The following is an 18,447-nucleotide window of genomic DNA, read 5'->3' as shown; positions in this document are numbered from 1 at the left end:
ATCTCTACAAAAAATTAGCCAGGGGTGGTGGCATTAGCCTGTAGTCCAAGCTACTCAGGAGGCTGAGATAGGAGGAACCCGGGAGGCAGAGGTTGCAGTGAGATTGCGGAGGTTGCATTGAGATTGCACCACTGCACTCCAGCTTGGGTGACACAGCAAGACTCTGTCTAAAAAAAAAAAAAAAGAATGGAAGTTAGTGGAAGGACCTGATGAAACACACACACACACACACACACACACACACACACTCCTTTCCCCAAGAGAAAGTATGCTGTAGAAGAAACCAGGGAAGGAAGAGAGACAGGATAGGAAAAAAGGAAATATCTGCAGAGGCCTAACAACTCTCTTTTCCTTCCCAAGAAGCTAGAGGATGAAGAAGCTCAGCACCACGGGGTGGCATAGTGCTTCAGGTTTTACTAACCATCTCTAAAAGATCTCTAGGCCAGGAATTACTTTTAACAGAGACAATTGCCTAAAAACTAAAAGACTTTTTTGTAATAGTGCATATAAGTTTAATATGCTAAAAATTATTTTTTAAAGAGACATAGTAGCAGCACTTATTAGAACTGTACATGCCCTGTCAAATCTAGTATTAAGCACCCTACTCTATGGCCATCAGTGTACTACAGGAATAGCGTAGTCAGGGAAGATTACATTATTTTAATTCCTGAAAAGGGCCGTATTTTCAGACTGCAAAAGTGATTAGTGCTTCTACATGTGGCTTGTCAATTATCCCAGCACCATTTGTGGAACAGGGTGTCCTTTCCCCACTTCACATTTTTGTTTATTTGTCGAAGATCAGTTGACTGGAAGTTATTTGGCTTTATTTCTGGGTTCTCTATTCTGTACCATTCATCTATATGCCAGTTTTTACACCAGTACCATGCTGTTTTGGTGATTATGGCCTTATAGTATAGTTTGAAATCGGGTAATGTAATGCCTCTAGGCTTGTTCTTTTGCTTAGTCTTGCTTTGGCTATGCAGGCTCTTCTTTGGTTCCACATGAATTTTAGGATTGTTTTTTCTAATTCTGTGAAGAATGATGGTGGTACTTTAGCGGGAATTGCACTGAATTTGTAGATTGCTTTTGGTACTATGGTCATTTTCACAATATTGAATCTACCCATCCATGAGCATGGGATGTGTTCCCATTTATTTGTGTCATCTATGATTTCTGTGAGCCGTGTTTTGTAGTTTTCCTTGTAGAGGTGTTTCACCTTCTTGGTCAAGTATATTCCTATGGTATTTTTGTTTGTTTTTTGTTTGCAGCTATTGTAAAAGGGATTGAGTTCGTGATTTCATTCTCAGTTTGGTTACTGTTGGTGTATAGGGCTAATGACTTAAATCTAAGACCCAAAACCATAAAAATTCTAGACGATAACATTGGAAAAACCCTTCTAGTCATTGGCTTAGGCAAAGACTTCATGACCAAGAACCCAAAAGCAAACGCAAAGACAAAAACAAAAATAAAAAAAGGGGTTTAACTAAACTAAAAAGCTTCTGAACAACAAAAGAAATCAGCAGAGTACAGACAACCCACAGAGTGGGACAAAATCTTCACTATCTATACATCTGACAAAGGACTAATATCCAGAATCTACAAGGAACTCAAATCAGCACGAAAAAAATAATCCCATCAAAAAGTGGGCTAAGGACATGAATAGACAATTCTCACAAGAAGATATACAAATCACCAACAAACTTATGAAAACATGCTCAACATCACTAATTATCAGGGGAATACAAATCAAAACCACAATGTGATACCAACTTACTCCTGCAATAATGGCCATAATAAATAAATAAATAAATAAAAATAGATGTTGGCGTGGATGTGATGAAAAGGGAACACTTTCACACTGTTGGTAGGAATGTAAACTAATACAACCACTATGGAAAACAGTGTGGAGGTTCCTTAAAGAACTAAAAGTATATCTACCATTTGATGCACGAATCTCGCACCTGGGTATCTACCCTGAGGAAAGAAGCCATAATACAAAAAAGGTACCTGCACATGCATGTTTATAGCAGCACAATTCACAATGGCAAAATATGGAACCAGCCCAAATGCTCATCAATCAACGAGTAGATAAAGAAAATGTGATACACACACACACACACACCCCTCTACACCCATGGAACACTACTCAGCCATAAAAAGGAATGAAATAACAGCATCTGCAGCAACCTGGATGGAACTGGAGACCATTACTCTAAGTGAAGTACCTCAGGAATGGAAAACCAAACATATGTTCTCACTCATAAGTGGGCGCTGAGCTATGAGGACACAAAGGTATAAGAATGATACAATGGACTTTGGGGACTCGGAGAAAAGGGTGGGAGGGGAGTGAGGGATAAAGGACTATACATTGGGTACAGTGTACACTTCTCAGGTGATGGGTGCACCAAAATCTCAGAAATCACTGCCAAACTTATTCATGTAACCAAAGACAACCTGTTCCCCCAAAACTTACTGAAATGTTAAAAAAAGAGGCCGGGCGCGGTGGCTCACGCCTGTAATCCCAGCACTTTGGGAGGCCGAGACGGGCGGATCACGAGGTCAGGAGATTGAGACCATCCTGGCTAACACCGTGAAACACCGTCTCTACTAAAAAAATACAAAAAAAAAAAAAACTAGCCGGGCGAGGTGGCGGGTGCCTGTAGTCCCAGCTACTCGGGAGGCTGAGGCAGGAGAATGGCGTGAACCCGGGAGGCGGAGCTTGCAGTGAGCTGAGATCCGGCCACTGCACTCCAGCCTGGGAGACAGAGCAAGACGCCGTCTCAAAAAAAAAAAAAAAAAAAAAAAGAAATGTTAAAAAAAGGAAAAAAAAAAAAGTGACTAATGCATTTAAATAAAAGACACAAAGAATGACAAGTGCTTATAAAACACAAAGCTTTTCTTCCCCGAGACACAAGATGCATCCTCACATGAAATGTAACTGGCTATGAACCTTATCCCAAGTAAATGGAAACATAATAAAGGGTATAATCCTATAGGAGGATATAATGTAATGGCATGTTTACCAAAGGGCAGTCTTATTCTCAATAATAAGCATATTCAGCCAATAATATGCAGCGATTTAAATATAAATAACTAACTGTATAATAAACAGTTCAAGTAAATAAGATGATTCCAGTTCTCTGCATGCAACTGGCTTTTTGCCATACTACCACCAGCAAATCCCAAATAACAAAGTATTTTTTTAAGTTTTCTCAGAACCTGCTAAAGGAAACTATCAAGAAATGGAAATTCAGAGAACAGATCATTCAACAACTTACAAAACTAAATATCTTCATTAGTATAGTGACGAGTAAAAAAAGAAAAGGACTAACATTTAATTCCTTTCACCATAAAAGGATATTAAAATTATTTGAAGATCTTTGAAAACAGTATATTAATACGGAAAATAACAAAATAGCTGTCTGAAAAACCTCTGAAAAAAGTAGCTAAAATGGTAAGTCTCACAATCATCATTGACAGAAGTGACCACTTACTATTTTTTATTTGCTAGGCACTAATGTGAAGCATTTTACATGCATTATCTCATTTCATATTATGAAACATCATCTCTGCTTTACATATGTAAAAATTATGATTCTTATGGTTAAGTTACTTGCTCTGGGTCTCAGAGCTAATAAATGGAGGTGGAACTTAAATTCAGTTTTGTGTGAATCCAAAAGCACTGCTCTTATCCATTATACCAGTGCTTCCCAACCTTTGTCACATGATGGCACATATTAAAAATATTTGTAAGGCTCACTGGGGTGCGCTGAAAGAGCTTGGTGAAAAAAAATTTTCTTGCTTGTCCTGGGGTCAAAACAAAACAAAACAAAACCCACACACACAAAATTTCTTTTTATTATGAAATTATGGCATAAAAAATACAAAGTATTACAGATGATATTAAATATAAAATTGGTATAAATTTAGTATTTATACCAAATACAATTTTTTCAAATTACCAAATTCATGGTAGGGTAGGCACAGTGGCTCACACTGGTAATCCCAACACTTTGGGAGGCTGAGATGGGAGAATCATATGAGGCCAAGCATTTGAGATCAGCCTGGGCAACATAATGAGACCCCCATCTCTACCTTTTTAAATAGTAAATAACCAAATTACCAAATTCAGGAATTTTAAAGAGGAAATCAAACCAAAGACGTTCAAATGTAATTTCAACTGCTGTAAAAGTTTGAACTTCTAAAAATGATTTAAAATTTCAATGCTATAAAAAATTTGTAAACAGCACACCTATATGCCATCCTAAGCACTGGAACATTGGTTGGGAAGCTTTGCATAGTATTTTTTCAACAGAATGTCATAATTAAACACTAATTTGATATACCTACCAAGATCTTTCCAAGAACACTTTTTTTTTTTTTTTGAGACAAACAGTCTCACTTTGTCGCCCAGGCTAGAGTACAGTGGTGCCATCTCTGCTCACTGCAACTTCTGCCTCCCAGGTTCAAGCGATTCTCCTGCCTCAGCCTCCCAAGTAGCTGGGACTACAGATGCACACCACCATGCCCGGCTAATTTTTGTACTTTTAGTAGAGATAGTGTTTCGCCATGTTGGCCAGGTTGGTCTCGAACTCCTAACCTCAGGTGATTCGACCAGCCTCAGCCTCCCAAAATGATGGGATTACAGGAATGAGTTACCATGCCCAGCCCTTCCAAGAACATCTAAAGGAAATTCGAACCAAAGGTTATCAAAGGAAGAATTACAATACTGAAGTGTCTGTTAATAATCTGGCCCACACTAGCTTCTTAATTTGGTATAATTTCCATAATACCTACAATCTGTAACATTGATTTTGACTTAATAAGAATAGCTAATCTTCATGAAGCTAGTACTATGTGCCAAGCTGTGTTCTGCTTTACATCATTATCATATTTAATCCTCACAGCAATCCTAGAAGTAGCTCTATTTTCTCCATTTTAAAGATAAGAAAACTGAGGCCAAGAGAAATTAACTTTCCCAAGGCTATAACTAGCAAATGGGAATTAGGATTTGAAGCAGTCTGACTTCAGGACCCATGCTATTAATCACCATGTTAAACTATACCCCCATAAGAAAATATATCATGTGCCAGGAGACACAAGGGTAAGTAGATAGATCTCAACTTAAACTAAGTTCCATAGTGATAAAGTAAAAACGACTTGCATCTACAGCAAAGGAGATATTATTCAGGAAAAAGAAAACTGTATACTGTTTTGGGTACATTTTGCTTACAGAAATAGCATAGAAGATAATTTTAATTTTCTATGTGTGTTATGATATGGCTCAAGCAAGAACATATGTTTCTGCAAACTATTTGAATTTCTGGATTTAACTTGCTCAAGAATATTAAAAAAAAATCCTACTTAAAAAAGAATGAAGATAAAAATTGAAAGCAAATATGTTTAGTACTTTGATTTTTACTCACTGCTTACTCAGTTCCCTAAGTCATCAAGTGTCTAATTTTGTTTTTAATTAAATGCACTATTTGTAAAATCCTGAATAAAAATTCTTCTAGACATATGGACAAGTTCCGCCTGTCCAAATTGTGCCTGCCTAATCCTGCCTTTTGGAAGAAAGTCTCAAAAGTTTCCAACTACCTTACAATAAGCTGATGTCCTGAGGGTATCTCTGTTGGTCAGTGTAAATCAAATCACTCATAGAAGATGAGAATACATCTTTAATTTCATAACCAATAAATCAATAAAGAAAATGTTGGCCAGGCGCGGTGGCTCACGCCTGTAATCCCAGCACTTTGGGAGGCTGAGGCAGGCGGATCACGAGGTCAGGAGATCGAGGCCATCCTGGCTAACACGGGGTCTCTACTAAAAACACAAAAAATTAGCCGGGCGTGGTGGCAAGTGCCTGTAGTCCCAGCTACTCAGGAAGCTGAGGCAGGAGAACGGCGTGAACCCGGGAGGCAGAGCAGTCTCAAAAAAAAAAAAAAAAGTGAATGCCCTAAATATTATAGTTTATATCAAATTTCTCAAAGGCCCCAAGGACCAATGTTCAACATTTGCTGGCTCAGGCTGGTTAACAGTAAATATTTAAGGAGCACCTACTATGTACCAGGGACCATGCTTATCTACCTGTTATACAGACAGTGGCAGTCTAGAACAATTTGAACTTGCATCTTCTGAAAGTTCAAGTATACAAACCGGAAGCTTAAGCTCCAATACATAACTTTCCCTTTATAGTATATCCAAAAAAGCTATTACCAGAGCTTCTGCAACCTACAACCAACCAAATACGTTAAGAAGAGACTACCGGGGCACTTAGCATGTCCTAGAGTACAAAATTAGTCTTGGGTTACAATGGTACATTCTGTTCTCTGGAGCTTTATACCACGAAAATTTAGCACTTCCCCTAAAGTGACTCCTTTTCCTCAAAAATCAATTGTTTTAAAAAGTAAATTTCTATTGCTTACAGAAACCCCTACTCCTACTTATTCATCTCTAATGGAAATACTACCCTAGAAAATACTAATAATGAAATGTGGCTTGATTTATTAGTAAGCTAATGCCAGGATTCTTTGTGTGATTTACTGAGCCTCTCAAAAATTTTAAAACTCATGTTGAGTAAAACACATCCGACTGCACAAAAAAAGCCACTTAAAACGACTATCAGATAATATAAACAGTAATTCCTGAAGCCAATGGTTTTGCTTTGAAGAGGCCAAAATGGATACAACAGCCACCAGAAGTCTACCATAGTCTTTACAGTAAATATGTCCAACTCTGTAACTTATCCTAAGGTAACTATTCCAACTGCACATCATCTATAGCAACTGTTCAGCACTTTCCAATGTGTAATCTCTTGTTCACTGTATCTTCTGCTACAAACCTCAAACAAATCATTCTTTAAATTTCTTTAGCTCACACCATTTCCGATCCTTTTATAAAAACAGAAGGCGTTATAAAACCTTGAAAATAAAAATGATAGACAGCGGTGGAAAGGTAGACATGGCCTCTGCACCCAAGCTCTTTTCCTTTATACTTGATAATTTGTCATTTATCTCATCTACCTACCTTCATGTTCCTGGATAATCCAGGGTTCCTCCAACAGTTCAAAAGGCTCTCTCATTAACAAATGTCAACGTCCTTATGTGACCATTCTGTTCCAGTCTCTATACCATCCATTCAAGCCTCCTAGCTTTATCCTGCCAAAGAACCACGACGCTCCAATCTCACAAACCATTACCTACACGCTCCAACCCAATGTAAAACCTTCCCGAGTATCAACTCTTCCTTTATGAGCTTTTCCCATATTCCTAATCCCTCAATATCCTACCTGCCCATACTCCCAAGTCTCTCTGCTAAACGCAATTCCAGCCCGGAGTCACACCCTCTACAGCCTAATTCCCGCAACCCCAAAACCCCACCCCCCTCATCACGCCCTCTGGGGCCTCAGCTATGAACCCCAACACCCCGCCCCACACCCGGCACGCCCTCCAGATCCCTTTAGAGTACTTTTCGTCGGCCCGACTAGACCCCGTTCAGGCCTTCCAAGCGCCTAGGCTCTCCCGACCACCACTCAGTCCCCGCCTCCAGCCTCTCACCGAGTAGCAGCAGCTTCACTTCTTTGGCCGCTTTTTCCCCGTCCTCCCGTAAGTTGCGGTCGATCATCTTGCTTCTCTCCACTGCCGCCTTGTCTTCGGCGCTCAACGTGCAGCCCATGGCGGCGGCGGAAGAGGGGACACCTGCCCGGGCTCACTCACACACCGCGGGAACTGCGGCTCGGCAGGTTAAGGCAGCGTCTACTGCTGGGCGGCGGCCCTCTCCGTCAGCTCCCTTAGCGCCCTGAAGAACCGGATATCCGGCGTTTACGACACTTCCGGCGACGCCCCGCAGCCTTCACTGTTTAAACCGCTCTCCTCGGGGAGAGGAGTTGAGACCGAAAGCGGAAGTCACGGGGACCTGGCGGCCAGGTTGGGCGGCGGATCTACAGTTTCGAGGTTCTGTCAAGTTCGCTGCCCGCCGCCCAACTTGAAGCCTCATTTACCTTTCGGCTACCTGATTTGGATAAATGGAGAAAAACCGGGGCCTCCAACAAATAATGCCCTCCCGCGTTCAAAATGCCAGTTTTGGGGCGGAGATGTCTAAATTAAAGCCTACATCCGCGCGGGAATTTCTGCTGATAATTTCTCTGCTGTTAGAAAACTCCTTTGATCTCTTGCTCTGGAGACTCGGGGCCCCTACCCAAGTTTGGGACACTGCCTCTGTTGGGGTTGTATCGGATCAATGGAATGGGAACAAGCTGCCCGGCCTGGGCGCCGTTCACGTCTCACATCTGAGACCGTAACACCGACTGTGTTCAGGACCTTAGCAATATCTTTTTGCCCTCTCTGGCCCACTGACTCCTCTCAAAATGTCCCCTGGTCCTTATACCTTTCACGTTTTTTTTGTGGGCTTGAGATTTGCTTAACTCCTATGTTGGCAAAAGGCCACATGAAATCACTAGCAGATACTCGATAACCTTAAAGTTAAGCCTGTAGTTCCTCCATAAAATTTCCATGCTGCCCTTCTCTCCAGTATAATTCATATCTTCCTACCTTAGGGTCTTAGAACTAAAACCAAGATAAGTCAACTTCAGTTCCACACCCTGAAACAAACCAATGCATCCTGTGAATCTCCTATTAAAATTTCCTGTTGCGATTACATACAAAAGGAGAAATTCTAGTAAAATTTGCCTCTCAGCCCTATTCTCACTTGAAACTTAAGTCCACTGTGAAAGCCCCAGGCCGATAGCATCTTTCACTAATAACCCTGGATACTGCGTGAAGGTAGTCGTAAATGAACTTTTCAGGCAAATAAGCCCATAATTACTATACATTCTAGGGAAGGGAACTCAGTCCCTAAAATCTTTCCCTGTGATTGTAAATTACTTTCTTTCTCTAATAGAATCTGAACTTGAGAATGTAAGGTCCCAACAGAGAGGGCTATATAGTGATGATTCATTAATTGGAAGGATTTAATTAGAGGATTAGAGCCACTTTAAAAAGCCTCGTCCACCATAACTCTTAGCAATGCCAATTCTTCAAGGTTTGAATAGCCCCCAGTCATTCCCAAATGACTGTTAGAATGAAAGGGACTGCTTTTCCATTATCAATACTTTTGGGGAAAAAGGGCAAGAGGAAAGGGAAGTAAAACCAATATTTATTGAGTACCTATTTGCCAGATATGGCTAGGTGCTTCCACATCCCATCTCTTAATCCTCACAACAACCCTGTGAGGTAGGTAATAAAGATCCCCATTTTTACAGGTGAGGAAGTAGGCTCAGAGAAATTAAGCAGCTTTCCCAACTTCACACAGTGAGTAAGTAGATCTCTCTGACCCCAGAGTTACCTTTTTCTATCATGCCCCTCTACGATATTGCCTGGGGACACCTGACAACAGAAAGTCTAAGGTTTTCATCTAGGATTGGGAGTTACCCCAACACCAGCAGGATGCAGGAAAAAGTAACTGACCGGATGGTTGCCTCAATCTGTTGATTCTTCAGTGAGTTAGCTCAGATTTTGTCCAGGAACAGCTTTCAGAGCCAAAGATTACGTATTGAACTTTACCAAGGCATCCTGGTGACTAGAAAACTCCTGGAAGGTGGTCATAGCAGAAATTGTTGGGAAAGTTCTCAGCATAATAAAAGAGAAATTTTTATTTCCTTCATGATCCACTCCTACAGGGAAAAATAAATGGCAAATGAACCCATGTATGTCAAACTCTGTAATAAACACCAGTGAGATCACAGTGTCAGGAAATTTCAGCCTGAATTAAAGATACCCTTACTCTTAAAACTTTCTTCTTTGATGTATGTGAAGGAAGGGTTGGAGGGCAAAGTCAAAGGAAAAGGCAAAATAAATTAACAAAATGGCTGCCAGGCAATGTTTAATGCCCTCCCCTTCCCCCTCCCACCACATACACTCGCGTTTCCTCCTTCCATTGGACTCACACTGCCACCTGCTGGCAATGCTTTGTATCTAATAGCTGATTAGTGGTGTTGGAAAGAAGTTTTTTTCCCTGTCTAGGAATGATTGATTCCTCAGTATGCATTTATTTTAATAGGGAGGAGAGGTGAACATGTTTTTCAATCACAAACGACTCTCCTCCCTATATATACTATGTTTTTAGGTGACTTCCTCAATGTTAATAGGCACTAGACTGGTATAATAATCTAGTGGTAGGAAGACAAACCTAGAAATTTTCCTACAACAAAGGGGGAAAGCTGTTTGCCCAGTTTCATTTAATTTTTTTTTTCTTTATTAGAGAGTTTCATTTACAACCCCTATGCTTTCTACAATCTGCAGGAAGCTTCCAGGTATGCATCTTGCTGCTATGGGCTGAACTCTCAGAAGTTAGAACCATGGACATATTCTCCAGTATATTTCTCAAGCACATTCTGTAGTGCTTTATCAGATCAAAGTGCTTTGTGAAAATACAAGGTATCTCATCAAATTAGACTATGAACTCCTTAAAAGCAGTGACCACACACTCTGTGTGGGTCCCAGGGACTAGTGGGTGTTCAACTATTATGCACTGAATTGAACTAAAGGAGTCAATGTTGATATCAGTATAACCTTTTATAAAAATTATTTATTAACTGTTTAAAGGGGAGACTATCCCACTCCCACCAGCCCATTTCCCCCTTTGATGCTCAGTGAGCCAGGAATTTGTTCAAATGCAGACCACACCACCCTCTGGCCCTGCCTTGACCCTTTAGTGTTACCTGCTTCAATTGAGGGAAGTAGGATGGACAGGTGGTCCCAGATGGGTGTCCTGTCCAGTTTGCAATTATTCCCTCTTTGCTGAAAATACCACCACCAATACCAACCAACACAGTTCCTACAGTCTCAATCAATGAACAGCCAAGACCAACTCCTGTGCCCTCTCTCCAACCCAGTGCTGCAGATAGGAGAGAGATTTAAGTCTTTGTCACTGAAGCTAATTTTGAGAGCGATGAATGGGAGTAGGAAGGCATTTAATGGATCATGGAAACCCCACCCTTCCCATGCCCAACCTTAAGTCTCTTGTACCCGATTGTCCACGGGACTGGAGGTGGGTCGCTGCCATGAGGAGAGAGATCAGGGAAGCCAGTCCTGGAAAGAAAAGATTCGCAGTATTATTGGTCAGGCTGATTACTTGGCCTCTCTGTATCCAGCTACTTTACCAATTCAAATGCTAACCTCCACCCTCACCCATCTGACCCCCAGGCATTCTAGTTCTTCCTCCTAAAAGAGAGGGAAGCCATCCTGCCTTCTTTTTGTCTCTGCTGAGATCAGGCTCTACCCTTGATCTCCTGTGTGCAGGAGAGAGACAGAAAAATAGAACAGAAGGGCTTATCCTGAAGAATGGGAGAAAGAGAGCTGCAGTCAGCTTTCCTATCTTCTACTCCATGTACCCTAATTTCTATTTTGCCTTGTTTCTGGCCAAACTCAGTAAAGGAATACACCCTACTGGTCCTCTCGTTTTAAAGAAATCTCAGGTATAAAACCAGAAAAACGATCTATTAACTCAAGTGGAAACGCTTGGCTATAATTTAGTTCTTTTTAAACCTAGCAAGGAAATGAGAAAACATGGGTCATTTTCTTACCTTGCTTGGGTGCAATTACTGCCCTGGACAATTACACTGAAAAATAAAATATCCTAAATGGCCCCTAGAATAACTCCAAACCTGGCCTGCTGCCCTGTATCCTCCAACTCCTACCCTTAGAGAATTCCCTACTTCTGGAAGCATGGAAATTTCACTGGTTGAGAGGCTTCACCTCACCTTTGTGACCCTTTTCTCTCGTCACCGTCTCACCATACCCAGGTTCCCTCCCCCAGCAGTCAAAGATCACAGCCAAGTCCAAGGCTTTTGCACACGTTCGTCCTGTTGACTCTGTTCCTGACCCAGGAAACACTAAGCAAAAGCTGTGTGCAGAGACCCCAGCCTCAGCCCTAGCCAGCTGGGAAAAGGTGATCCCACAAGGTGGTCCTTGCGATCATAACTGGCCCCCAGCCCCATATCCCTCCGAGTGTCCAGCGGCCCATCATGACTCCAGCCGGGGTGAGGGGGCAGGACGGAGGTAGCTGTCTGACATGATGATGTCGCTGGTGAGTTGCTGCTCCAGGAACTCAGAGGTCTCCTCAGCTATCTGGCCTGGGATTCGAAAGTCAACAGCAGGAGGCTCCTGCTTGGGGCTGGGTAAGGGTCGGGAAACCCAGGACTCAGAGGCACAGCCAGTCCCCTGAAGGAACTGCAGGAAATTCTCCTCAATGGAGCCCTCCCGGCTAGGTAGCCTCAGCTCCTCCTCTGGAGCTGGCTTGAAGAAGCAGACAAACTGCTTGCTGAGCTCCCCCCGGATCTGCCGGTTGAGACATCCATAGAAGAAAGGGTTGGAAGTGAAGCAAAAGTAGCCGATCCAGGTCACCACACTCTCCACCTGCCCAGTTGAAATGGGCTGAGCACTCAGGGCAACGTAGAGGTGGAAAGAGAAGTAGGGCAACCAACAGAGCAGGAACTGTCCCCCCACAGCCAGGAGAACCACTGCTGCTTTCCCTCCCCCAAACGTCCGGTGTGGGGTGGTCTGGGGGGCCCCCGAGCTGGTGACCATCGTGGAGCGGCTGCTGAGAGATTCAGAGCGTTGCCGGGGTGTCTCCATCCACGTGGGCAGCGGCCCGTGCTGCATGGCAGCCACGCGGGCCACTCGGAACATGCTGCAGTAGACCACAAGGATAAGGAGCAGGGGCAGCAGGAAGTAAAGGACAGCAAAGACCACCACAAAAAGCTGGCAGTAGGCACTGTGGCTCCATTGGAGTGAACAGCCTGGGGGGACACTGGGAGCTCCTTCCTCCCTGGTGACCCTTCCCAACACTGGCACAGAAGCCATAGCCAAGGCCTTCACCCACACACCCACCAGCACAGAGGCTACCAGCCCCAGCGTCATGCGCACCTCGTAGCGCATGGGGTGGACCACGTAATAGTAGCGCTCCACATTGATGGCCGACACTGAGAGGATGGCCAGGCTGACAAAGCACACGCTCAGGAACAAGTAGAGGCGGCAGGCCACCTCCCCAAAGAGGGCGTGGTCAAAGAGGGCGGAGCTGGAGAGCATGGCCAAGGGCATGAGGGTCAGGGCAGCCAGCAGGTCCACCAGGCAGAGGTGGAAGACAAAGACAAATTTTCGGAGGGCGGGCGTCTTGGCAATCACGGCCATCACAGCGGCATTGCCAGCCACAGCAGTCAAGTCCAGCAGGAGCATGAAGAAGAGGGCCACAGATTCCGAAGCGACATCCCGCAGCCCCACCTCCGGGACCCCACTGGCAGTAGAGGGACCTGGGGTTTGAGGGACCCTCCCCAAAGTCGAAGAGTTCCCTGATGACTGGGGGATGGGTGAGGACTCCATGGGGCCGAAAGAGGACACCCAGGGTACCTCCTGTCACAGGCCCATCCCCCATCCTAGTCCAGTGACCCTGGGATGGCGAGCCCAGGCCCAGGCTTCCCGGTTTTGTAGGGGGCGCCTCCCACTGGAGCCTCTTGGGCAGGTTTGTCTGCGTACAGAGCGCCAGGCCAGGCAGCTGAAGGATTAGAAGCTCATATCCCCTTTCTGGCCAGAGGTAGCTCCAGGATCTGCCTTGGTGACTGCTAAGAAGCAGGAGACGTGAGAGGTACAGGAGCCTGACCCACTCAACACTTCGCCTTCGGAATGGCCTTCACCTCTTCCTTTTCCATTTCCTTTCTGCCATTCTCATTCTCCATACCCTTCTACCCTTTCCAGAACTGTTAGCCGGGGATTCTAAATCCTCTGTCTCTCCTTCCCAGTGTCCTGCTGATCTCTGGGATGGTGCCTCAGTTTTAGGGTTCCTTATGTAAATTTCCTGATTTCTTGTCTCCTCAGAATGGCAGGAGCTGCTGGGGAGTAGAAGGAGCACAAAATTTAGTTTCTAGTCCCAGTTCTGGGCATTACTAACTCTGTGAATCTTCTGAAGTTCAGTTTCCTCATAAATCCATCTGTAAAATGAAAGGAAGAAGACTTGCTTCACAACTGTGTTTCTGGATCCTGCGTGATTTGTTAATAATAATATTAATGACAAGCAGTAGCATTAAAATGGCGTTTTCCACATGCCAGGCCCTGTTCTCGGCACTCTACCTATATTAACTCATTTTATTCCTCACACAACCCTATGAGGTAGGTATTATTTTTATCTCCATTTTGCAAGGGGTGAAACTGAGGTCTAGAGAGGTTAAGTAAGTTACCCAAGGTCACACAGCTAGTAAGCAGCAAGGGCTGGGCACCTACCTGGGCAATCTGGCCCCAGGGCCAGTACTCTTGCTCACTGTGCCATGCCATATGTGAAGGTGCCCTCCATGCCGGCTGGACTATAATAGGCATCCATTAAATAGTTGTTGAATTTCAGCTGTCTCTAAAAATGTCTCTTGCTGCTCTGGGGCTATCACCTGAGAAGGGGAGCTGTGCTTTAGGCTCTTTTGACATCACTACTCCCAGCACAAAGAGCTGCCACTTTGGGAATGTTGAGAAGGAGCAGTGAAAATAAAATGTCCCGGCTGGAAGGAAACTGGGAAGCCAGCTCATCCAGCCTCCACTGCTCCCAAAGCCAGAAGTCGCTTTCAAGCTGCCCTCCTCCACCCACTCATGAACTCTTCAAGGCCACTGTGTCCCTCTTGTGGGAAAGGAGCTGCTGCCAACTTCCGGCTCCCCAGATTCCCAAATCTCTGGTCTCTAGAGCTGACCCTTGGAGGATCCCTGACCAAGAACCCCCTTAGTTCTAGACTATTACTGCAGTCACGGAACAAGAAGTAGGGAGGAGGCACTGAGGTTGCTCAGTTTAAAAACCCATCATTTCTATGGCTGCAATAAAGAGGACCACATGGCAAGATGGGCCTCACCCTCCTCCACAGTTACAGCCTTACAGTCACCTTTGGTTTTTGGTGTTTCCACAAACCTTACACCGATCCAACTTCTAACATGCTATGCCTGCAATAGGTGCTGGATACAATTTTGTGAATTGAATCAAACTCAAATTGATAGTTGAATCCCTGCCCCCTAGGACAAACTCCAAGAACACTCAGTCAGCCAGCTGTGTGCCAGCCAAGGGACTCTCTTGTGGAAAGGGTAGCCGGGGTTCCTGGACTTGAGGAAGCCCTAACTTTGGGCAACTGCCTAGAGACGTGCCTCTCTCTAGGGATACAGAAAGCTCATTTCACAGTTAACATGCCCACAGAGATTTAGGGTCTGCAGAGAAGATGAAGAGTGGGCAAAAAGTGAGATATCAGCTTCTCATAAGAGTCTACCAGGAAAAATGCCTGAAAGAAATGCTAGGAGAAGCATCCTTCCTCCTTACTCTCCATGCTGCAATTTACCTATCCCTTCTGCCTATAAGTGAAGCCCAGACAACGTGGTTCAGAGTCCCTCCCTGGTGGCTGAAGGAGGAGAGACCCACCATGTCTGGATGGACATCAAGAGTCCCAGACGGAGGGAAGCAGATGTGGTTTCCACGTGGAGCTGGAGGGATGCCATGCAGCCATGATGGAGCCCTGAGCACGAAGGCATTGGACATTGCTCTTTTTCATAGCCCCCTCAAGCTTGCCAGTGTCTCCACAATGACTACTAAATGCCAGGACTCCAGTTTTTCTCTTAACAGACAGATCAGTGTATCTGGCTACTTGGCACTCCCTCACTAATGGACGGGGGCTATGGAGGGGAGGGCTGTGGTGTAGCAGTTTCATAGATGAAACCAGGGTTCCTTACTCTTCTCCCAGGTCATATCATTATGCCTACTCCCCCAACAGATGCTTTCCTTTCCCCACTACTTCCTTCCAACAACACCCCTCTTACCTCCAGGACCTTCAGTACCTAGAAGGCTGTGCCACTAGGGCCTGAGATCTGGGCCTCTAGCAGGGGCATGGTCAAGTTACAGGATGCAAGATGTGCATAAGTGCCCAGCCCAAGGCCACAGAGGTATTGGGATTCACATGCACCTGTTTTCCAGATCCAGAGCTTCCATCCCAAAGACCTGAGCCTAGCCTTCCTTCCGACAAGAGCATGCCCCTCCTAAGCTAGGGAAGATTTCCGGGGAGCTACAAAACCTCTCCTCAGCAGAGTTGCCCACGCCCAGGACACAGTTGCCCATCAGCCTGGATGCTGAAGGGCCCATTCCTAGAATGTGGGAGACCCATCTCCATGACATGGAGCAAGACAGACCGGGAATGCTGTTTGTCTGCAGGATGTGGGTACTCCTGCCGGCAGGAGATGATCAACCCCCCAGCTCTGGGCTTCAGAGATGCCCACACCCCAATACCGCCTTTGGGATACCTGAGAGCCCATCTCCTGATCAAACTGCTCACCAGAAGGTAGGCAGGGCTGGTCCTTGGAAAGCCACCCTTCTATGGGGATACCTTGGCACTCACCACCAGGCCCTGGGTCTGGCCCCCATTCCTGGCCTAGTCGGCAACTCCTACCTTTGCTGAGCAGTCCCGGCTCCCATGTGATAGCTCCTCTCAGCTGATGCTTCTCCAAAGCTGCTGAAGCCTGAAGCACTGCAGTGAGCGGTGAGAGGCAGCCGGCAAAGCAGAGTGCTCCGAGAGCCTCTGGGTCCTAATGGCCTCCTGCTTCTCACCCAGCCCCTCAGAGTCACTTCTGGAGCAAAAAGATGGGCACCAATGTCCCAGGCAAGGTGCCGGGCAGTGAGCTCAACTCCTCTCACTTCTCCAGGCTGCTGGATTGCATCTCAAAAGTTTCGTGGGACCAGGTAATGATAGGTAGAGGAGACCCTCCTGATCAGCCTGATAAAGTGAAAAAAAAAGTACATGGAGTCAGAAAATCCAGGTTTAAGGCCTGGCTATGGCACTTACTAGCTGTGTGACCTTGGGCAAGTTACATTTTGGCCTTGATTTCTTAGTGGTTCAAAGAGAAAATAGGAGAGATGCATGGTTCTGTGTGACATCAGAACCAAGGTACTGATGCATCAGGTCAGCGCAGACCCAGGGCCCCAAGGCTTAGGCCAGGGAGGGGACTGAGGCTCCAAGGGATGGTCCAAAGTTTGGTTCCTTTGGAAGCTGCCTAATGCATATGGGGGACAGGTTTAGGAGCAGCACTCAGGTTTGAAGGGCAGCTGAAGGCTTTGTCTTAAACCTGTCCTTGCCACCAAAAAGCAAATTGTTATTATTTGCTTAGACTGTATGTTTATTGGGAGTGGGGCTGTGAGGGCTGATGGAGATTGGCAGGGAGGGGGCGGGAGGATCTAACCTCCCCCCGAGCCACCATGGGAACCACACAACACTGCTTCCTGAAGGAGACAGAGTGGGAGCCAGGGACTCAGGAGTGCTCACACTGATCTGGATTTGTAGGACTGGAGAGAGCTCGGGAGCATCAGCCACTGAGCATCGCCCATCTGTGGCATGATGGGCCTTTAGAGACGCAATGAAGGGGCATGGCTTCCCTCTAGCTATGAAGAAAATGATCATTTCCCCGGGTACATGACTGATACCCAAGGATAGAATCCTAACATTGCAAAGCTGTAAGACGTCCTACAGGCCAAGGTATCCATGTTTCTGAGACCCAGAGAGATAAAGAGATTGCTGAAGGCCACATAGCTCCACGTGGCAGAGCCATGAGCCTAAACAGGGAATTCAGGCATGATACCCTACTCCAGAGCCTTCTTCCCTCAGACTTGCCTATCTAGGGACTCCTTCTGCCTCTAAGAAGGAAAAAGGGAATTCTGGAATTGTTTACCAGACCCAACCCAAAGAGCCATAAGAACAATGAGTTACCCAAGGACCTCACTGGGACAAGTTGGCTGCCCCAGGTCAACAACAAAGAGGCCACTGACCAACCAAGAGCCGATGCAGCAAGTGCGGCTGTCACCAGCCACCACTTTTTGAGCTCTTATGAGTGCCAGGCCCTTTACATACAGTTTGTTCAATTCTCACACCAATCTATGAGGCAGCCATGACTTGCCCTATTTTATAAGTGAGGAACCAGGTGCCAGAGGAGAAGTGACTTTCCCCAGATCACACGGCTAATAAGTGCCAGAGCTGATATTTGAACCCAGATCTGTTTGAAGTCCAAGTATTTCCTCCTCCTTCTCCCTTGGCTCCATGCCCTCTCCAGTGGCCTGACACAAGACTGTAGACTACAGCCCTAAAAGCTATCTTCATAGAAGTAGTCACTGCCTTCCAGAAAGCCTAAAACAGACCTCAAAACTAGGTATACCTGAGTACAAGAAATTCAAATGGAAATACCAAATTGAAAACCTGTAGACAGCAAAGTGATTTTTATGAAGCCCTGTGCTGTTGTGTTGGCAAGATTAATTTGGCATCAAGCAGATTGTCTGGGATTAGGTAAAGCCTGTCCCTGCTCAGCACCCACATTCTTCCTGCAGGGCCCCAGCCCAGACTGGCATGGCCCCTTCCAAGGGGTTCAATAAGAACCAGAGCAGACCTGGACCCATTGGAAC

The 18,447-nt window shown here is 45.3% G+C and overlaps 2 protein-coding genes across 4 annotated transcripts in view; both read right to left on the bottom strand.

Annotated features, from left to right (window-relative positions):
• Window positions 1-7,882, bottom strand: part of GNAI3 (G protein subunit alpha i3) — a 46,864-nt gene extending 38,982 nt beyond the window's left edge. The window contains exon 1 of the mRNA XM_003892334.3: window positions 7,557-7,882. Within this exon, the coding sequence (XP_003892383.1) occupies window positions 7,557-7,674 (118 nt within the window). The 5' untranslated portion in view covers window positions 7,675-7,882. The remainder of the gene's footprint in view (window positions 1-7,556) is intronic.
• Window positions 7,883-9,136: 1,254 nt separating this feature from the next.
• On the bottom strand, window positions 9,137-17,068 carry GPR61 (G protein-coupled receptor 61). 3 transcript variants are annotated; one of them, XR_651679.4, is made up of 3 exons: window positions 16,337-17,068; window positions 11,759-13,981; window positions 9,137-11,087 (listed from the first exon to the last, which is right to left on the bottom strand). XR_651679.4 is itself a non-coding variant. In XM_009214696.4 (2 exons), exon 2 carries the CDS (start codon window positions 13,374-13,376, stop codon window positions 12,021-12,023), a length of 1,356 nt encoding a protein of 451 aa, XP_009212960.3. In that variant the 5' UTR covers window positions 13,377-13,981; window positions 16,451-17,068; the 3' UTR covers window positions 9,137-12,020. The 3 variants fall into 3 exon arrangements, 1 of the variants encoding a protein (XP_009212960.3); XR_651678.4 differs by having other exon boundaries at window positions 16,451-17,068; XM_009214696.4 differs by having other exon boundaries at window positions 9,137-13,981; window positions 16,451-17,068.
• Window positions 17,069-18,447: the final 1,379 nt, after the last annotated feature.

The sequence above is a fragment of the Papio anubis genome, chromosome 1 (genome assembly GCF_008728515.1).
Source record: "Papio anubis isolate 15944 chromosome 1, Panubis1.0, whole genome shotgun sequence".
NCBI lineage: Eukaryota > Metazoa > Chordata > Mammalia > Primates > Cercopithecidae > Papio > Papio anubis.
This window is presented reverse-complemented; position numbering and strand designations above follow the sequence as displayed.

Excerpts from the sequence above, each read along its gene's own strand:
- GPR61 (XM_009214696.4), bottom strand. The coding sequence starts at position 13,376 with ATGGAGTCCTCACCCATCCCCCAGTCATCAGGGAACTCTTCGACTTTG.